Raw genomic sequence first — 22,019 nt, 5'->3', positions numbered from 1 at the left:
ACCATGACATTTGACATTGTAGCTACTCTCTATCTCTCTTAGAACTTTTTAAAGAATGAATCAGTATTCCTGAGTGAGGTCAATTCTGGAATTCCAGTATGTTTGTTTCTGAGCAGTGAGTATAATGCCACCTTGTGTTATCAGGGATGGAATTGTCTTGGGACCAGCTGGCCTTCTCCAGCCACACTCTTTTCATGACTAGCTGTTGGAGGCTTTCCTTAGGATTCTACATAAGAACCTTTTCAAAGAGAATAAAAAGTTAATGCTTTTAAAACATTCAATGAAGTTCATAGTAGGACAGGATTTGCTAGGTTTGTGAAGCCCCTCTCTGTACAGCTCTTTTGGGGCTGGGAGAGAAAATCTAGAAGACTGTAGGTATGGCAGACAGTGCATGCTCCTGGTGCCTAGGCAGTGGTGGAGGAGGAAGGGCCTGGATAGAACACATAGAACAGCCCTGGCTGCCATAAGAGTACTAAAGCCAGAGCAGGTGAGCCTGAGGGCAGGAGCCAGGACACAGCAGGGGTCAGGCCAGCATGGAGCAGATGTGGGACCTTTCTGAGTTTGGGTCCTGTTTGAGGTTGGGGAGGAGGTGGGAAAGGGATCATTGCTCTTTGTTACTCATATTTTACTCTCCCCTAAAGCCAACAGAAATGGGGAAAAAATAGGTTGGAGAAATTAAGAAGTTAGTTAAGAAACCACGTATTAAGTTACTGAAAGAGTTCAAAGTAGCTTTCCTCTTTTACATTCTATTCCCTGACCCACCTGGAAAGATATAAAGCCAGAAACCTCCATCAGAAGAGTTCATTAGGCCTTATCATAAACTAAGCACATTTGATCAGATGGTTCAAATGTGTAATTATTTAATTTGAGAAAAAATAATTTATTCTCTTGATTCAAGATAATGGTGCACTAATATAATAAAACTTCATGTAACTTCCGATGACATAAAGCTGATTTGAAGTTATTTCTTCAACTAGAATTTTATAGTAGAATAATTTCTACTGAAAACATAAGAAGCCATATATTATCTACATGTTAGAAATCTGTAGCAACTACTGGAAAGTGACTTCAATAGCAGTTACAGTTCAGCATTAGAAACTCAAGCCCGGGCGCGGTGGCTCACACCTGTAATCCCAGCAATTTGGAAGGCCGAGGCAGCAGGATAACTTGAGGTCAGGAGTCTGAGACCAGCCTGGCCAACATGATGGGACTCTGACTCTACTAAAAATACAAAAATTAGCTGGGTGAGGTGGTGGGCACCTGTAATCCCAGCTACTTGGGAGGCTGAGTCAGGACAATCACTTGAACCCGGGAGGTGGATGTTGCAGTGAGCTGAGATCATACCACTGCACTCAAGCCTGGGTGGCAGAGTGAGACTCCATCTCAAAAAAACAAAACAAGACAAAAAAAAAAAAAAACTATGTAAAGTACTCGCTCCAGCACAGGTTGAACTTCCAAGCCGGTATTTCTTTCTAACTGGCTTGAAATGCTTTTTTAAAAAATTTTTATTTTTATATTTATTTATTTATTTATTGAGATGGAGTCTTGCTCCATCACTCAGGCTGGAGTGCAGTGGTGCGATCTCGGCTCACTGCAACCTCCACCTCCAGGGTGCAAGTGATTCTCCTGCCTCAGCCTCCCAAGTAGCTGGGTTTACAGGCACGTGCCAGCACACTCAGCTAATTTTTTGTATCTTTAGTAGAGACGGGGTTTCACATGTTGGCCAGGCTGGTCTCGAACTCCTGACCTCGTGATCCGCCTGCCTTGACCTCCCAAAGTGCTGGGATTACAGGCATAAGCCACTGCACCTCGCCCTTTTTTTTTTTTTTTTTTAAAGATCTTTGGTGTATGTATTTGCTGTGCTCGTATATCAGCTCTTACCATTGCCTCTGTTTTTCAAAATGGAAATATCTCTGTTATTGCCTTCATCTTTAGTTATTTATATAATTTAATCAATGCTTTCACCAACCTGAAAAAAATGTCTTAAGTCAAAGTGGCTATATTGGTTTTTTCTTATTCCAGAAGCAATGCATGTACATGTTAAAAGAGAAGATTCAGAAAAGCATAAAGATGAAAAAAAATTATCTGTTTAATTTTACCATCTAGAAATAATTACTATTATTTTATTGTATATACATCTAGGTATTTTTGTATGCATAAAAACACAGTTTTAAAATGTAAAAATGGAATCCTACTATACGTACCATTTAATAGTGTCATTTTTTTCTACTTTACAATGAATCATGGACATTTTTGAATGCTCACAGGTATAGATTACATTATTATTTTGAATAGCTGCATAAATTCCATTATGGCTGTGTCATTTTTTTTAAACAATTCTTGTATTGACGTGATCATTTAAGTTTCCAATTTTTCACTCTTATAAATGAGACTTTATGAACATGTTTACATATATATCTTTGAATACCTGTCCAGTTATTTCCTAGAATAACTTCCTAGGAGTAGAAATGCTGGAGCAGCCGGGTGCGGTGATTCACGCCTGTAATCTCAGCACTTTGGGAGGCAGAGATGGGCAGATCACGAGGTCAGGAGATCGGGACCATCCTGGCTAACATGGTGAAACCCCGTCTCTACTAAAAATACACACACACACAAAAAATAGCTGGGCGTGGTGGCGGGCACCTGTAGTCCCAGCTGCTCGGGAGGCTGAGGCAGGAGAATGGCCTGAACCCAGGAGGCGGAGCTTGCAGTGAGCCGAGATCGCACTACTGCACTCTAACCTGGGCGACAGAGCGAGACTCCATCTCAAAAAAAAAAATAAGAAATGCTGGAGCAAAGCTTATTTTAACTTGTCAGTTAGGTGTACCTATTTGTATTTCCGTCAACAGTTTATGAGAAGGCCTGTTTCTTCACAGCATAATCAATGCTAGGTACTTTCAATCTTTTAAATCTTTGCTTATGTGATAAAATAGCATAAAATAGTATCTTGCTGTTTTACTTTTCTTTGATTACTAGTTATTTTCGTTATCTTCTCATATGTTTGTTAGAAGTTTTACTTTTTGTTTTGTGAATTCTCCTTTACTCATTTTTCCATGGGGTATTTAACTGCCTAATTGATTTACAAGGGCTTTTTATATAGAAAGGCTATTTAAACTTTTTATCATATATGTTCCAAAACCTTTTTCTAAGTTTGCCATTCGCCTTTTAAATTTGTTTGTGATATTTTGAGGCATAGAAGTTGAAACTTACCCTCAATTCTATTGATCATCTCCTTTTATAGTTTCTGGCTTTTAAGCCAGGCTTAAAAAGACCTTCACTCAAAGATGATGTAAATATTGACTTATGTTTCCTGTTAGTACTTTTATAGTCTCATTTTTACATTAATTTTTTTAAAGATCTAGAATTAATTTTTCTGCAAGAGACAAGGTAACTTTCCCGCATGTTAATAACAAAGTGATCCTAGCATTAAATTATTGAATCATTTATCCAGATAGAGCCTGTCTGCCTGCCTGCCTGCCTTCGTTCCTCCCTTCCTTCCTTTTTCTCTTTCTTTCTTTCAGCAGAAACCATCTCTTCTCTTTTCTCTGCTCCCATATTTCTGGAGGGAAACAGAGTGAGTATCGAACTGAAACAAAGAAGAAAGAAACCAGAGAATGTAGTAATGCTGAACAGGTCCAGAAGTGCTGTACAGCATTCTAGAATAGCTCTGTTCTACAACTTTGCCCAGGGACACATATAAATAGGCACTTTTGTGGGTCAACCATGGTACTTTGACCCACTCAGTTTCCTGGCAGAGGTGAGAATAACAAGGCAATTCTCTCAAGATTTGGGCGCATAATCCTGGTTATAATGGATTCATGACTTTGTACCTGTCAACATTTAAAGGAGGAATGGACTTGACGAAGCTTCGAAGATTTGTTTCTACTTGATTATATAATATTTTAAGTGATCATAACAGGTTTCAATTCTTAAACTGATTTTTCCCTTTTAGGGCAGAACCATACACTTTTCCTCCTACTTCTACTAAGCACCTATCCATCCCTTCAAAGTCTACTGTGGGCACTCAGACTGATTATCGGGATGCTGACGTTCAAACAGATCCATACTCTCCAGAGTATGTAGTATGTCAGGACTCAATCCCTGAGCTCTTGACCTTGGCTACGCTTACTTGGGGTAAGTTGGTAAACCTCCTGACTATTGGCAGATGACAGTGCTGATAACCACACATGCTGTTCCAATGGCCCATGTACAGGCAATTGTGGTTTACAGTGTTGCTGTATAAAGTGTCTTACTCAGTACAGCAACTTCATAGACTCATAATTTTTCTGATACCTCTGGTCAAATAAAGATACTATCTTTTTATTGTAAGTAGTTTTATCGTACTCTATCTGTGAAGCTGAATTTCACCTTAATATTGCAGTTGCTTTGCTGACTACTCACCTATGTCCTCTCATTTCTCTCTCCTAGTGAATCACTTCGTTTTCATTGAGCAATCATACTTCTTTAAACATAAGCTTTGAGTGTAAAATACTGAATGCACATTCCTATGTATGTCATATTATCTTAATGTGCTAAAATATCTTAATTTACCAAACCTCCCTTATATACTTTATTAGATGATTTGGATGACTTGATATTATCTCTGAAATGCTAAATATCTTTCAGGCTCAGAAATTAACTCTTAGAATGTAATAAAATCTGGCCTAGGCCTATATTATGTGAACCTATAAAATTAATAAGTGAGAGTACCTTTAGAAATTATTAGAAATTAGCTTATCTCACTCACTTAGTTGTATTAATAGCTGGGAAACTGAGAACCAGAGAGGTTAACTAATTCCTCCAAGGACATAGAGATAGTTGATACATGGTAATGATTTTTAAATGAGATTACTTCCCCCCATTGTAACAGATAGCTGTGATCAAGTCTGCATCCCAGGCAAAGAAGATGTTTATATCTGGGCTCTAGTTTTCATTCTTGTTTCCTGGCCCACTTTATGAATCCAGATTAAGCATTCTCAACACCCATACTTTTTTTTTTTTTTTTTTTTTTTTTTGGAGACGGAGCCCCACTCTGTTGCCTGGGCTGTAGTGCAGTGGTGCGATCTCGGCTCATTGCAACCTCTGCCTCCTGGGTTCAAGTGATTCTCTTGCCTCAGCCTCCCGAGTAGCTGGGAGTACAGGTGCGTGCTACCACGCCTGGCTAATGTTTTTCTTGTATTTTTAGTAGAGGTGGCGTTTCACCATGTTAGCCAGGATGGTCTCGATCTCCTGACCTCGTGATCTGCCCACCTCAGCCTCCCAAAGTGCTGGGATTACAGGCTTGAGCTACTGCGCCTGGCCCAACACCGGTACTTTAAAGCAGAGGCTCTACTTTCAGGCCTAGATGGTAAATTAAAAATATGCTGAAACCTTCCCTTTCTGCTCTGAATGCATACAAATTACAGGAAAAAATTAATAAACATATAGACACACTTAAAAGCAAGAAAGAAAATATTCGTAATGTAGAAATGGAGACTTTTTCCTAAGAAAGAAGTAGCTGGGAACCTTTGGTGGTGAGTAGGAGCTGTGCATGGCAGGGAACCAGGTCCAAGTCACCTGCCTGAACGGGAGGGGCCAGCGCCCTGCTCCTGCACACAGGTGCAACTGAAGCCTGGTGCCTGCCCGATAAAGATTACAGACAGAGCAGAGTCAGGCATTCCTGCCTGTGCCCTTGGACTTTACCTCTTGGTGTGATAAGGACTTGGCGTTAAACTGCAGAAGGACAAGAGCCAGGCAGAGGGTCAGAAATGCTTCACTAGGCAAAAAACAAACAAACAAAAAAACAACCTAATCTGGTACACTGTCATAGCAGAACTGAGGTTAAAGTGTCAATAAAAGCCTCTATGAGCCAGGCCTACTCCTACCATTTGTGGGACCCAGGACTCTAAGGGAGGCCCACCTACCACGCGTATAGATATTTTAAAATTATAAATCAAGCTAGTATCTGTTAAGTAAAATACGTGTGTGTTTTTTCACAAACATCTTTATAACAAGTTAAAAGGACAAGTTTAAATTAGAATTCTTAGACTCCTGGGATTCCATACTGCAATGCGGCAGTGAGGCAAGAGCCTGCTGTGGCCTGCCCTTTTCTCTCCCCACCCTGGCTCTGCTCTACGTCTGAGGGGCCTGTCATGCATGCCCGTGATTACCCCAGCTCCTCTTCCCAGTGTTCACACATCCCTATGAACAGCTGCCATTTAGCCCCACCTTGGGCTTAAGGGTGAAGAAACAGCAGCATATAGTATGCTCTCAGGAATCTGAATCCTGTGAAGAGGCCCACGGAACCTTTGGAAGCAGGCTCGGGGCCATTTGTAGAAAGATTTCCAGGACCACCTGGAAATAGCTCCAGGTGGGCATGGAGCCTTGGACTCCTCACCTTGTGATGACGAGCAGGGCTCTAAAGAATGAGTTTAGGTAGTAGCCACTCGCAGGTCAAGGCTGCTTACTGACCAGGGTGCTTATGAGAGAAACCTGCAGCTGGTCTCCACCCAAGAACCCCAAAGCACACAAGGAACAGAGACACCAGGAGTGACCCACAACAAATAAAGGAAATGGAAGAATAAATTTCTGAGTAAACAGGAAATGGAGCAATCTGAAAAGGACTTAGGAAGTGCTTTCTATATTCTCAAAAGGATGAGGGGGAAATAGCAACACCAAAACAAGAATGGGAGTCATGGAAAAGAACCAGTTGGAATCAAGGGGGAGGAAAACTATAACGTTTGAAATAAAATGAACTCAATAGTAGAATAGACAGAGCTGAAGAGCAAATTAGTGAAATGACAGATTAAATGGACACATATTCCAGAATGTAACATATAGTGGTAGAACAAGATAAAAGAAAAGGAAGAGCTGTGGGGGCTAGGACATGAGTCTAGGGAAAATGGTAGAGAAGCAATGCAAGAATCAGTGGCTGAGAACTCCCCAGAACTAAAGAAAGACATTAGCCTTCACACTGAAAAATTCCACTGAGTACCAAGCAGAATGATTCTTTAAAAACTCACACCTCCTAATAAAAGACAAAGAAAAAATGAAAAAACTATTAGAAAAACTATTAGAAAGATAACTCAGATTACCTACAAAGGAAAGAAAAGATGGATATTTTGTAGTATTGCCTTTAAGGTGCTGTGGGAAAATGATTGCAAACGTAGAATTCTTTTACCAGCCAAACTGTTATTGAAGAGTGAAGGTGAAATAAAGACATTTTCATACATAAGAAGAATATCTATCTCATAGGATATTGTAAGGATTAAGTAAATTTATTTATATAATGTGTTCATATCTACAATCCAGCAATTTCACTTCTAAGTATACATCAAAAAATAAAAATGAGCACATTATTCTACTAACGGAAATGCATAGGTGTGTTCACCAAAAGACATATACAAGAAAACTCACAGCAGCATTATTCATGATAACTCCAAACTGAAAACAACCCAAATGTCCACCAACCATAGAATGGATGAATAAAATATAGTCTATTCACATAATGGAATTCTATATAATAATGAGAATGAAGTACAACTACATGTGGTTATAAGGGAGATTGTAGATGTGTATATAATCGCATATATAATGCTGAACAAAACAGGATACAGAAGAGCGCCTACACTGTGATTTTATTTACATAAAACTTAAAACCAATCAAAACTAAATTAACGCATTAGGAATGAGAATGGTAGCTATCCTTGGGGCAGGTAGAGACTGGGAAGGGAGTATCATGGGCATTCTAGTGTTCTGGTAATATTCTATTCCTTGATCTAGGTGCTGATTATATGGGATTTTTTTTTGTTTGTTTATGTATGCTATACATTCATGAAAAGTTTACATAAAGATAAGGGAAAAATAACGACAGTGAAAAAGGATGACACTGTAAGCACTGCGGGGATAAAATTAAGTGCTTATGATGTGTCAAGAACTGATCCAAGTGCTTTACATTTTAAACCTATTCAGTCTTCACATGTTAAATGAATAATAAAGTTGAAATAAATAGTTGATAATACAGATCTTTTTTTTTTTTTTTTTTTGAGACGGAGTCTCGCTCTGTCGCCCAGGCTGGAGTGCAGTGGCACAATCTCGGCTCACTGCAAGCTCCGCCTCCCGGGTTCACGCCATTCTCCTGCCTCAGCCTCTCCGAGTAGCTGGGACTACAGGCACCCGCCACCACGCCCGGCTAATTTTTTTGTAATACAGATCTTTTAAAAGGCAAAAGAAATGGTCATTAGGGCCATAAGTAATTTTCTAATAAAGATTAGTAGTACAGCCAAGCCTCTTGTAGGAAGTATCAAGAAAGAAGACAGAAGATGCAAACAGAGTATTGGGATTGAAAGGGCGACAGAGTAACTACAGAATAAACAATTTAAGAAATACGAGAGTGCTATGAATATCTTTCGCCCTATATTTAAAACTTAGAAAGGCTGGGGGTGGTGGCTCACGCCTGTAGTCCCAGCACTTTGGGAGGCTGAGGCAGGCGGATCACTTGAGGTGAGGAGTTTGAGACCAGCCTGGCCAACATGGTGAAACCCCATCTCTACTGAAAATACAAAAATTAGCCAGACGTGGTGGTGGGCGCCTGTAATCCCAGCTACTCAGGAGGCTGAGGTTGCAGTGAGTGAGCCGAGATTGCGCCACTGCGCTTCAGCCTGGGTGACAGAGCGAAACTCCATCTCAAATAAATAAATTAAAAAAAAAAAACTTAGGGGCCGGGTACGGTGGCTCACGCCTGTAATCCCAGCACTTTGGGAGGCTGAGGCAGGCGGATCACGAGGTCAGGAGATGGAGACCATCCTGGCTAACACGGTGAAACCCCGTCTCTGCTAAAAATACAAAAACGAACAAACAAAAAAATTAGCCGGCGTGGTGGCGGGCGCCTGTAGTCCCAGCTACTCAGGAGGCTGAGGCAGGAGAATGGCGTGAACCCGGGAGGCGCTGCTTGCAGTGAGCCGATATCACACCACTGCACTCCAGCCTGGGCGACACAGCAAGACTCTGTCTCAAAAAAAAAAAAAAAAAAAAAGAAAAGAAAAGAAAACTTAGATAAATTATATAATTTTTAAAGAAAATATAAATTACCAAATTGGTTTTAAGAAGAAATCACAAACCTGAATAGAAAAGTAACTGTAGAAATTGACTTGGTAAAAAGAAAAAAAAAATCCTTTTAAGAGCACCAGGCCTAAACGGTTTTACAGGTAAGTTTACCACACCTTTAAGGAACAAATAAGCTGTTTTATGCAACTTCTTTCAGGAAACACAGAATAAAAGTTAATTTATTCATTTTAATGAGACCAGTATAGCCTTAATTTGAAAACTGAATAAGGACAGTACAGTTATTCCTTAGTATTGGTAGCACATTGATTTTAGGACCTTCCAATCCTACCAAGATTTTTGGATGCACAAGTCTCTTATGTAAAATGGCATAGTATTTGCATATAACCTACACACATCCTCCCATATATTTAATCTCCAGATTACTTATAATTCCTAATGCAATGTAAATTCTACAGAAATAGTTATTATACTGTATTGTTTAGGGAATAATGACAAGAAAAAAAAAGTTTGTACATGTTCAGAACAGACACAGTTTTTTAAAAAAATATTTTCAACCTACAGTTGGTCAAATCCACAGATGTAGAACCATGGATATGAAGGGCCAACTATACTAGTAAGGAAACTTACAGGCCAATCTCACATATGAAGAAATATGCAAAAAAATTCTAAATAAGATACCAGCAATCTAATCTTGCTGTATTTTAAAAGAGTGACTTATAGCCAAATGGAGTTAATCAGAGAAATTCAAGTTTGTTGCAATACGAGAAAGCCATTCATGTAATTTATGTTTTAACCGAAAACATAGGAAAAATCCTCTGGATGCAGAAAAACGTATTTTATAGCATGCAATGCTCATTTATGACATATACTCTGAATAAACTGGGAGCAGAAGGAAATTTTAGAGACTTAATAAGGAGTATCTACCACAGCCTGTAATAAACATCGTACTAAAGGTGAAACTTCAGAAGCTTTACCTTAAAAGAAAAAGACATTGATAATGCTCATTATCACTACTATTTAACAACGTAGAGAAGATCTTAGCCCAGAGTTTATCAAGTCTGGCTATGATCTCTCCTTTCAGGAACATTTGGGAATATGAGTGGCATTTTTCTATGTAATAATGATAGGAAGTGCTTCTGGTATTTAGCTCATGGGACAGGGTATAGCTGATAGGCTGGCATGGATACTAAACATCCTGTACTGCTTGGAGGAGTTTCATACAAATAATTATCTGCCTGTTATGGCAATAGCACCCTGGTTGAGGAACACTGAGTCAGTGTAGCAAGATAAGAGAAAAATGGAGGCATGGCAATTAGAAGCAGCAAAACTATCCTTATTTGCACACGTGCTCACTTAGAATATCAAATGATCAGAACTAAAAAGAGAGTTCAACAAGAAGTCAACATAGATCAGTCACTTTCCTGTATGAGAGCAATATACAATTAGAAAAATTGTTGAGGCCAGGTGCAGTGGCTCACACCTGTAATCCCAGCACTTTGGGAGGCCAAGGCAGGAGGATTGATTGAGGCCAGGAGTGAGACCTCCATTTCTACGAAAGAAAAATTAGCTGAGTGTGGTGGTACACACCTGTGGTCCTAGCTACTCAGGAGGCTAATGCAGGATTGCTTGAGCCCAGGGGTTCAAGGTTACAGTGTACAGTGAACTATGATCTTGCCACTGTACTCCCACCTGGGCAACAGAGTGTGGCCCTGTCTCTAAAAAAAAAAAAAAAAAGGAAGAAGAAGATGAAAGAAAGAAAAAGAAAAGAAAAATTATTTACCTGAGGTCAGGAGTTCAAGACCAGCCTGGCCAACATGGTGAAACCCCATCTCTACTAAAAATACAGAGAAATTAGCTGGGCATGGTGGCATATGCCTGTAGTCCCAGCTACTTGGGAGGCTGAGGCAGGATAATCACTTGAACCCAGGAGGAGGAGGTTTCAGTGAGCCAAGACTGCACCACTGAACTCCAGCCTAGGTGACAGAGCAAGACTCTGCCAAAAAAAAAATATATTGAAAAAAATTACATTCATTTATTTGTTTTAGAGATGGAGTCTCACTCTGTTGCCCAGGCTGAAGTGTAGTAATATGATCATAGCTCACTGCAGCCTCAAACCCTATGGCTCAAGTGATCCTCTCACCCCATCCTCCCAAGTAGCTGGGACCACAAGTCCACACCACCATGCCACGCTAATTAAAAAATATATATTTTTTTGTGGAGATGGAGTTTCATTATGTTGCCCAGGCTGGTCTCCAATTCTTGGACCTAGAAATTCTCCTGTCTCGGCTTCCAAAAGTGCTGGGATTACAGGTGAGCCACCGCACTTGGCTGAAAAAGATTACATGCACGATAGCAATGAATAACAAAGTGCCTGGGGAATCACTTAATAAAAACGTGCAAGGGATTTATGGTGAAAAGTATAAATTATTCTTTAAGCACATAAACAAAGATTTGATGAAAAGAGAGAGCATATTTATCAATGGGAAACTCATGCTTGAATAGATAAGACTTCTCCCTCAAATAATTTATACCTTCAAGTAGTTCTAATCCAGATTCCCACTCTCAATATAACTACGCCTGGGTAAACTAGCACTTTTCAACTTCTCTTCCCAGAAATTATACAAAAGCAAAAACAACAATACTCCCACAAACTCCATTTTCAGTAAAACTAAAAATATATGTAATTCATGAACCACTAAATATTTGTAAGGACTGCAAAAAGCAGCTGAGATTGGGCAGATGCAATGTGGGAGGAAGTGAAGCATGCACCATGGGAGAGGAACCATCAGGGGATCTCAGAAGGCAGGGGCAAAAATATACTTCTGAGGGTAAATTAAGCAATATCCAGAATTAAAAATGATCATATTTTATGATGTAGCTGCTAGACTCTAGCATTTCTACTTCTAAGAATCCTAGAGAAGCTCACATATGGTACAATGAGACCAGTACAAGGATGTTTATTGCAACATTATGTATGATCAAAAAATTAAAAGCAATCTAAATGTCATTTGAGAAGATAGATAGCTTAAATTGTAATAAAGCCTTACAGTGGCAGAAGGAAACTAGATCTGTGTATATCAGCACAGCTAGGCTTCCAAAACAAAGATGAGTAAAAAAAGCAAGTTGCAGAATGAATAGCTATAGTACAATACCATGTATGTAAATATTAAACGTTTATCAGCACTGTGTCTTGCTTCTGTAGAATTCATTTTTGGTTCATATTTGCTTTTACTAGACAGGAAGTATAGTATAGTGCACAAAAACACAAGGTTCAGACTGCCATGTGCAAGTTACTTAGACTTTTAGCCCTTCAGTATCTTTATTTGTAAAACAGGCATAATTATGTTTATGTGATAGGGATTTGTTGAAGATTAAATGCATTAGAAAAGTGCTTGGCATAATAAAAGTGCTTAAATAGCCAGGCGCGGTGGCTCACGCTTGTAATCCCAACACTTTGGGAGGCTGAAGCGGGCAGATCACCTGAGGTCATGAGTTTGAGATCACCCTGGCCAACATGGTGAAACCCTGTCTCTACTAAAAATACAAAAAAAAATGAGCCGGGGGTGGTGGCAGGTGCCTGTAATCCCAGCTACTAGGGAGGCCAAGACAGGAGAATCGCTTGAACCCGGGAGGCAGAGGTTGCAGTGAGCTGAGATCGTGCCATTGCACTCCAGCCTGGGTGACAAGAGCGAGACTTCATCTCAAAAAAAAAAAAAAAAGTGCTTGGCGTAATAAAAATGCTTAAGTAATTAATGTTAGGTTTTATTATTATTATAATTCACTGACACATACATTTGTATATAAAATGTTAAGATTGAATAGAAAATTACAAATTCCTTTTTGTGTTTACTTTGGGAAATGAGAGAAGGGAATGGGGTTCAATGTGGTAGTTAAAAGGTACATCGGCTTTATTTATAAGGTTTCAATTTTTTATTAAAAAATGTGAAGTATATATGACAAAATGTGTACAGTTGTTAGGTCTGCATATTTATGGTATGATTTTCATAGTTTTTTTTAATTACTAAAGAAAATGCCACGCAAGACCCACAAAATAATATGTAGATACATATATATACATATATACACATACATATATATGGTATTTTGTATACAGATGTATTTACTTCTGTATACATCTATAAAAGTAAAAAGATGAGCTGGTAGTATTACTCCTCACTAAATGCATCATTGTGACTGCCTCTGGGAAGGTGATCAGAATGAGGAAACAGAGTACAGAATTTTAGCCTTCTCTATAATACCCAAATTTTATTTTATTTTATTTATTTAGTTTTTGAGATGGAGTTTTGCTCTGTCACCCAGGCTGGAGTGCAGTGGAGTGATCTCGGCTCACTGCAACCTCCGCCTCCCAGGTTCAAGTGATTCTTCTGCCTCAGCCTCCCAAGTAGCTGGGACTACAGGCGCCCACCACCACGCCTGGCTAACAATACCCTAATATTAAAAACAAGAGATAGTGAATTCATATATTACTTATTTGCTTTTTAAAAGCATAAACATTACAAAAGATCTGAAATAAGACAAAAATCTTAGGCATGCCCTACTGTACGTGGTAGAAATATGACTTATTACTTATTTCCTTGGATTTTTCTGTATATATAGTTATATATATAACTATATATGTATATAAAATTATATATATATAAATATAGTTATATTTTTAAATGAAAATAAAACAAAGGTTGGCTTATTGTGGTTCAGTGATCAAACAGGAAACTTGTTCCAGCCTCCCTTTCCTTTACCTGCTTTTGCAAGGCCACATTTAGAGGTGCTAGGCACCTAAGCGTGCTGGCATCCTCAAAACTTGATCCAGGGAGGCATACGCTGGTTTAGGTCTCAGCCAGTGTCTCGGAGCTGGTCAGGAGACATATCCAGTGGCCATATCCTCCTGCCTGACCTACAGGTATTGTGTCTTTGAATGCTTAAAGTTGGAGGTAAGAGATAGCCCTAAATTTTACATTCACTGTGGGGACAAAACCCAAAGATGGTGAATTCTCAGCTAGTGATTAGTGTCTTCATTTTCTGTTATTTTTTAAAAAAGTATTTGGCCAAGTGGCTTACACCTGTAATCCCAACACTTTGGGAGGCTGAGGCGGAAGAATTGCTTGAAACCGGGAGTTTGAGACCAGCCTGGGCAACATGGTGAAACCTTGTCTCTACAAAAAAATAAAAATAAATTAGCCAGGTGTGGTGGCACATGGCAGTAGTCCCAGCTACTTGAGAGGCTGAGGTGGGGGGATCATTTGTGCCCGGGAGGTCAAGGCCACAGTGAGCTGTAATCACACCTCTATACTCCAGCCTGGGCAACAGAGTGAGACCTTGACTCACAAAAAAGAAAAAAAATAGTATATATTTTTCACTTTTATCCAACAAATTCCCTACCCCATATTTTTCCCACCTCAGGGCTCTGAAAATATCTTGTATTTCAGTATATAAATTTGTTTATTACAGAGCATTCCAAGGTGTGATTATTCAGTAGTCACTTAATATTCTTCAAATGCATTCCAGCATCTTACATGCAACTAAAATGTCTTACGGCTCAATTACTTGCAAGAGGCAGTGGGGCACAGATAACACAAGCTGTGAGGCACATCTAGAGGCTGTTCCCTAATGTCACGTTATCCTGTCATGGCCCTTGAATTTAGAGAAGAGGAAAGGAACTGACAGGGAGTTAATTATATACTGGGGTGTGCGTGGGTCGGCCCACTTGTTCCTAAGCTGTGCTGCTTCATCCTGCAGGTCGGGGTCTCCCAGCAGGACAAGCTGAGGTGGAGATGATAGAAAGAGCCCGCGAGAAGCGTGCTTGGGAAGCCACTCTCCCCGCTCTGAGCGACACCTCCCAGTTTGAGAAGAGGAGGAAGATGATGAATGAAATGGAGAGGAAGGAGTGGGCCTTCAGAGAGCAGGAGATTGAAAAGTAGGTTCTCTACCACCCAGACAACTGTTCCTGCACTGGTGGGAATAATGTTAATACTTTATTATCTGCAAAGCATTCTCCCAAATGTATGGGTTGAAAAGCAATCCTCAACCTATAGAGATAGGAAATTGGGCATCCGGTTCTTTCAGGAGCAGTCATATGCTTCTGATGTGGTCCAGAAGCTCTGTATAATTTTCTCTCCAATAACATAAAAATGTAGAATGCCCTCTGTGTGTTTGAAGAAGCTCAGCATGGAACCCAGGTTTGAACAACTCCTGAAGGGCATCTCTGATTCTTCTTTTCCCTTTTCTCTTTAGTATCTATCTTAACTGTCACAGAATCCCACTAATTTCTGCAAAGCACCTTTCAAACTGTCCCTTCATGTTCATTCCCAGTGCCGCTGTCCCAGTGCCTGGGCTTTCTTCATACCCCTTCAAACAGCCTTGGCACTAGTCCTAGCTCTTACTCACCCCCCACCCCCACCCAAGACACTGGGTTCACAGTCAGGATACCTTGCATTCTAGCTAGAGCTGATGGGGCATTTCCTAGTTAAAAGACAAATTATGGAATTCTTCCATTAAGAGAGGAGTATATAACAATATACATAAATAACAATATGCTGAGGTAATTGTGGTTGGGTTTTCAATTATTTTAACTGATATATTTTCAGTAATGGATGTTGCTCATGTGGAAATGATAAGAAATTATGAGAACCAAAAAATTATAACTCTCTAGCAAGAACAAAGGAAGGGCATTTGCTGAGTTTGTCCTTTGTGCTAGGCTGTGCTGACGCACTTTATTGCTCATAGCAATGCTACCAAGGACCCTTACACACAAGAGAGGGACCCAGAGAGTTAGAGTCTCAGCTTGGTGCTAAATTTGGAACATGTTAAATTTTTTGCAACACCTTCAGATTAAGCCTGAATCCAGGCTTTGTGATGTTTTGATAAAAGCTTGCAATTTAATAAAAAAATAGTGTTTGGGGCAAAGTAGGTGTCAAATACCCAATCCTGTTGGCAGAAATTTAAATTTATTATTGTACTTTGGAAAAATATGTCTTTTCAAAAGGCATTAAAACTATTAAAAATGTATCTGACAGGTGCTGGAGAGGACGTGGAGAAATAGGAACACTTTTACACTGTTGGTGGGACTGTAAACTAGTTCAACCATTGTGGAAGTCAGTGTGGCAATTCCTCAGGGATCTAGAACTAGAAATACCATTTGACCCAGCCATCCCATTACTGGGTATATACCCAAAGGATTATAAATCATGCTGCTATAAAGACACATGCACACGTATGTTTATAGCGGCACTATTCACAATAGCAAAGACTTGGAACCAACCTAAATGTCCAAAAACGATAGTCTGGATTAAGAAAATGTGGCACATATACACCATGGAATACTATGCAGCCATAAAAAATGATGAGTTCATATCCTTTGTAGGGACATGGATGAAACTGGAAACCATCATTCTCAGCAAACTATCGCAAGGACAAAAAACCAAACACCGCATGTTCTCACCCATAGGTGGGAATTGAACAATGAGAACACATGGACACAGGAAGGGGAACATCACACACTGGGGACTGTTGTGGGGTGGGGGGAGGGGAGAGGGATAGCATTAGGAGATATACCTAATGCTAAATGACGAATTAATGGGTGCAGCACACCAACATGGCACATGTATACATATGTAACAAACCTGCACGTTGTGCACATGTACCCTAAAATTTAAAGTATAATAATAATAAAATTTTAAAAAAAAAGAAAAAATATATATGGAATTCATCACCAGCAGAACAAAAGGAAGAGTGTCCTTTAAGCAAAAGGAAAATAATCAAAAAAAGAAACTTAGAGATATAGGGAAAAAAATATAGAGCAAGGGTAAAGGAAATGTATGGGTAAATATAAGCAAATATTGACATTATAAAACGAAGGTATGCATGTGTTTTACAGAAGAATGGAAAAAAATGTTAGTCTATTAATTGAAAGGGGAATAAATAGAGTTAAAGTGTAAAAAAAAAATGTATCTGGCCAGAGCGAAGGCATCACCTGAGAAAGTGAGTACATTTGTTAAACTGAGGGCAATTTTAATACATGTATTTTGAGTCCCTTTTACATGCTAGACTCTGTGCTGTGAGTTGGGAAAATAGGGATGAATAGAAAACTGCTCTTCCTGACAGAGCTCCTTATGGTCCACTGGGGCAGGGGGAGCAGGGAAGGTGGACAAGGATGGGACAAAAGATCTTAGACCAACCCCTCTCAGGCTGTGTCTATCAGGTGATGTGCTGTTCTGTACAAAAAGTGCTTGGTGGAACCCAGGTGAAAGAACAGTTAGTTCTATTTAAGGTGGGTGATTTTAGAAAGAAAACTACTAAGAGGAGGTAGCTTCTGAGCTGGGTTTTGAAGCATAGGTAAGAAGCCATCAGGCAGATAGTAATATCAGACAATAATATCAGAAGCTATCAGGTAGACCAATACTTGAGAGGTGTTGGTCTGAGATTTTTTGCACCATCTCCTTGCCCATCTTCCTGCCCCTTCCTGCCCCAGTGAACTATAAGGAGCTCTGTCAATAATATTGGATTGATGATGATAATGATGATGATGATGATGATGATGATGATTAGTGGACTATAAGGAGCTCTGTCAATATCAGATGATAATTGAACGGTAAGGAGCTCTGTCAATAATAATAATATGATAATGACGATGATGATGATGATGAGTGGACTATAAGGAGTTCTGTCAATATCAGATGATAATTGAACGGTAAGGAGCTCTGTCAATAATAATATGATAATGATGATGATGATGATGATGAGTGGACTATAAGGAGTTCTGTCTATGATATCAGATGGAGAAGAAGAAGATCTCTATAGAGCATGGAACACTTATAGAGGGCTTACTATGTGCCACATGATGTTCTAAGCATATAGATCTCAAAGTGTGGTCCACAGACCAGCAGCATCAACATTACCTTGGAACTTGGTAGCAATGCAGGTGATCAGGCCCCATCCCAGGACCTACTGAATCAGGGGTTGGGGCCCAGCAATCTGTATCAGAACCTGCCCTCCAGATTATGCTGCACTCTTAAATTTGAGACTATCGTTAGAGCACTTTGTGTATACATTAACTCACTTAATGCTCACAACAACTTCATGAAGAGGGTACTATTATTATCTCCACTTTACCATTGAAGAGATTGAGGTCAGTGGTGACATGGAAAATTGAACCTAGCATTTCTAACTCTAGAGAGAAAGGTGACTGGGGTGTGTGGCTTAGTTTTAGAAATGCCTACCTCTCCATACTCATTTGTCACTACACTCTCGCCCCTCTCAAGTGCATTCACTCTGAGAAGCCCTGCCAGTGTGACATCTTGCTGTCCCTCCAGTCCTTTTGAGTTGAACATTCAGCTTCCCCTGCTGAGGCCCTGCTTTTCCTTTGTCAATGTGGCAAATCCCAATCCTGAGTTAACAGCTCCTCTAAGGAAGGCTTCCCCACCTGTTCCCTCTTTTCCCCCTGCCCTATCCTTTCTTCTTCCACAAAGAGTTTTCACTCTTCTAGCCTGGTATGTATCTCCTTGTGCGGGAAATGTCGGTTCTTATGCCTATTCCAACAGAACAGTGCTTGTTGAGAGAAGGTGTTTTATCTTGTACATCATTATTCCTGCCTGGCATGTGGTGGGCACTTAATAAATATTTGACAAATGAGTAAGTGAATAAATTCAGGTATGAATTTCTAAGCAGGAGTAAAATGTATGTTCAAATCTCTGTTTTAGGAAGGAAAACCTTGACAGCTGGGTGGAGCAAAGATTGGAAGGAGGACAGACTAGCAGCTAGGAGTCCAAGTTAGGAGTGAGATGACCAGGCATGAGCTAGGGAATATAAGAATCATTTCCGAGGAGAGATCCTTAGCAGCAGGAAGAAGGTGTAAGAGAGGCAGACTTCTGGGGGAACAAATGAGTAGGGTTTTGTTTTGTTTTTTTTTAATTGTCAAGGGGCAACTGGAGATTCAAATAGATGGAAATTCTGGTTCAGAAATATCTAAGCTGGGCTGGATGTGGTGGCTCACGCCTGTAATCCCAGCACTTTGGGAGGCCAAGGTGGGATCACTTGAGGCCAGGGGTTCGAGACCAGCCTGGCCAATGTAGTGAAACTCCATCTCTACTAAAACTACAAAAATTAGCCAGGTGTGGTGGTGGGTGCCTGTAGTCCCAGCTACTCGGGAGTCTGAGGCATGAAAACCGCTTGAACCCAGGAGGCAGAGGCTGCAGTGAGCTTAGATCAGGCTACTGCACTCCAGCCTGGGCAACAGAGCGAGACTCTGTCTCAAAAAAAGAAAAAAAAAGAAAGAAAAAAGAAATATCTAAGCTGGAGGTACAGATAATAAAGTCATCTGTGCATTGTTGGATGCACATGAGCAAGGTAGCCCAAGGAGAACAAGTTGATGGTAGGGGGAAAGGAAACAAAGGTTTGTTGAGTACCTATTATATGCCAGGAACTGGCATTTTCACCTCACTCCTTAGGATAGCATGCCAGAACTGCATTTCCTCTTCACTCCCCCTATTATGTAACCCTCCAGGAATACCACTCGACCTGGCACTGTGCACAAACCTCTTACTGTTCCTTTAGGCCCGTCTGCCTAGAGAGCCCTTCTTTTACCCCATCTGCCTGGCATACTCTTCTTCATCCTTGAGAACTACACCCATATATATTCTTATTATATAGAGAGTCTCTATTGAGTTGCCTCCCCCATGCCCTCAATTCATCTGTCGTACTTTTGCCAGAGTGGTCTTTTGACAATACATGAATATGATGCCAGCCCACAGAGAAGAGCCTGCCTGTAGCAGCTGTTCCCGTGCCCTCTGTTTGAGATGCCATATGCTTCTTTATGTTTTGTAATTTACTTGAAGACTGCAGGAGATTCGCCTGGAAGTTCTAAAAGAGCTGTTGAGGAAGCGTGAAGAGAATCAGAATGAAGTGAATATGAAGCACTTGAATGCCCGGTGGTCTAAACTGCAGGAGGCAAAAGAGGCAAAAATGGCAAAAATTCAGCGCACACATGTATCAAGTAATGGTGTAGTATGAACAATGAAGACAGTGGAAAAGTGGGCTTTGCTTTGGATCTTTGACCAAACCTGACTTAACTATGATATAATTCTGTTTTGGTCCTGGGAATCACATAGGTAAGGGCTGAGAGATGAGTTATTTCTTAAAGGTAGAAGAGTGGAGGAAATTCCCTTACTAAGAAAATCAAGTGATGGTGTCCTAACAGGTAGTCGAGTTACTGAGATAATGTGTGTGTGTGTGTGTGTGTGTGTGTGTGTCTGTCTGTCTGTCTGTGTGTGTGTGTGGTGGGATAGGTGTTGGGTTCCCCATATTCATGGTCCACAGCCGTGGATAAAGAGCCCTGTTTCTTACCCTTTCTTCATTTTGCCCTTAAAGGAGACATTTCAGACATCCTTTTTCCTAATCACCTTGCTACAAGAAATTTTAATACCGCAGATATAACATATATATGTTTATGTACTATATGTATATCTGTACTTTATACATGAAAAGAGGAAGTATATGGTTTATTATTTTTATTCAGTGCAAGATTAAGAATGACTGAATTAAAGATTCAAGTTAAATTTGTATTTGAAAAATTTAAGGCCAAGAGAGGTAGTTCACACCTGTAATCCCAGCACTTTGGGAGGCTGAGGTGGGAGGATTGCTTAAGGCTAGAAGTTCAAGACCAGCCTGAGCAACATAGTGAGACCCCATCTCTACAAATTTTTTTTTTTTTTTTTTTTTTTTTGTAGACGGAGTCTCGCTCTGTCGCCCAGGCTGGAGTGCAGTGGCTCAATCTCGGCTCACTGCAAGCTCCGCCTCCTGGGTTCACGCCATTCTCCTGCCTCAGCCTCTCCGAGTAGCTGGGACTATAGGCGCCCGCCACCACGCCCGGCTAATTTTTTTGTATTTTTAGTAGAGACGGGGTTTCACCGTGGTCTCGATCTCCTGACCTCGTGATCCGCCCGCCTCGGCCTCCCAAAGTGCTGGGATTACAAGCGTGAGCCACAAATTTTTTTTAAAAACTTAGCCTGATGTAATGGTACACATCTGTAGTCATAGCTACTTGGAGGCTGAGGTGGGAGGATGGCTTGAGCCCAGGAGCCCAAGGCTACAATGAGTTATGATAGCACCACTGCACTCCAGCCTGGGTGACAGAGACCTTGTCTCAAAATAAATAAATAAATAGTATCAATTACATGTGCAGACTATTTATATATGTACTCATTCACAATATAATCACATTAAAAAATTATTCAAAACTTATTTTTCCAACAAAAACAAAACAATCACAAAAACAAATTATTGCTTAAAATTATGTTTAGTGAACTTAAATTTAAAATTTTTCTTTTTGAGGAAAGAGCACTTAACTGCTAGATATTTATTTAGATACAATCAACATTTTTTTCAGTACTTGGTATAACTAATGATAGATCTGGCTAATTTTTGTAGGTGAATAATAAAATTTAAATCATTTTTACTTAATTTTAAAACCCAAGTCACACCCAGAATGCTGAGGATCAAATATAAACAACATCCCCAAGACAGCAGTGGCACACAGGCCCCCTCTTGCAGCATGACGTCATGATCTTGTGATAAGATTTCTACCCCTGTTGAAAGCGCACAATGCAGAGCCGCCAAAAGGGCTTGGGTCTGTAATGGGATTTGAGAGAAAAGGAGCACAGGAGGTGGCGAGCATGACTCTTTAGATGAGTATACTCCTGATGTGCACAGTTGAGCCTTTCCCTCTGACTGCCAAACAATTCAGAAAGCTGTAAGCTGAGACAGTCTTTGGTTTATTTTGGTGTTAACCAAGATGAACCTGTAGTCTTTGCTTTTGATTATTCTTGTAGGAGAGAATAACTCCCTAGTTCCCCACTGAACATGTATTTTCCAGTTGCTTTGAGTTTCATTCATTTAACAAACTTTTACTGAATACCTCTTCTTGGCCTGGAGCTTGAAATGCAGTTATAAAACATTTTTGACGA

The 22,019-nt window shown here is 40.1% G+C and overlaps 1 protein-coding gene across 2 annotated transcripts in view; it reads left to right on the top strand.

Moving 5' to 3' along the window:
- CFAP91 (cilia and flagella associated protein 91) overlaps positions 1 to 22,019 on the top strand; it is a 51,310-nt gene that overhangs the window by 8,555 nt on the left and 20,736 nt on the right. For both annotated transcript variants that reach the window (XM_058437448.1, XM_058437447.1), the window contains exons 6-8: positions 3,953 to 4,134; positions 14,800 to 14,977; positions 19,893 to 20,050. In XM_058437448.1, coding sequence (XP_058293431.1) covers positions 3,953 to 4,134; positions 14,800 to 14,977; positions 19,893 to 20,050 — 518 coding nt within the window. The remainder of the gene's footprint in view (positions 1 to 3,952; positions 4,135 to 14,799; positions 14,978 to 19,892; positions 20,051 to 22,019) is intronic.

This window comes from Hylobates moloch, unplaced genomic scaffold (genome assembly GCF_009828535.3).
Source record: "Hylobates moloch isolate HMO894 unplaced genomic scaffold, HMol_V3 SCAFFOLD_4, whole genome shotgun sequence".
NCBI classification, from domain to species: Eukaryota; Metazoa; Chordata; class Mammalia; order Primates; family Hylobatidae; genus Hylobates; species Hylobates moloch.
The sequence above is the reverse complement of the archived record's forward strand: the minus strand, read 5'-3'. Positions and strand labels throughout refer to the sequence as shown.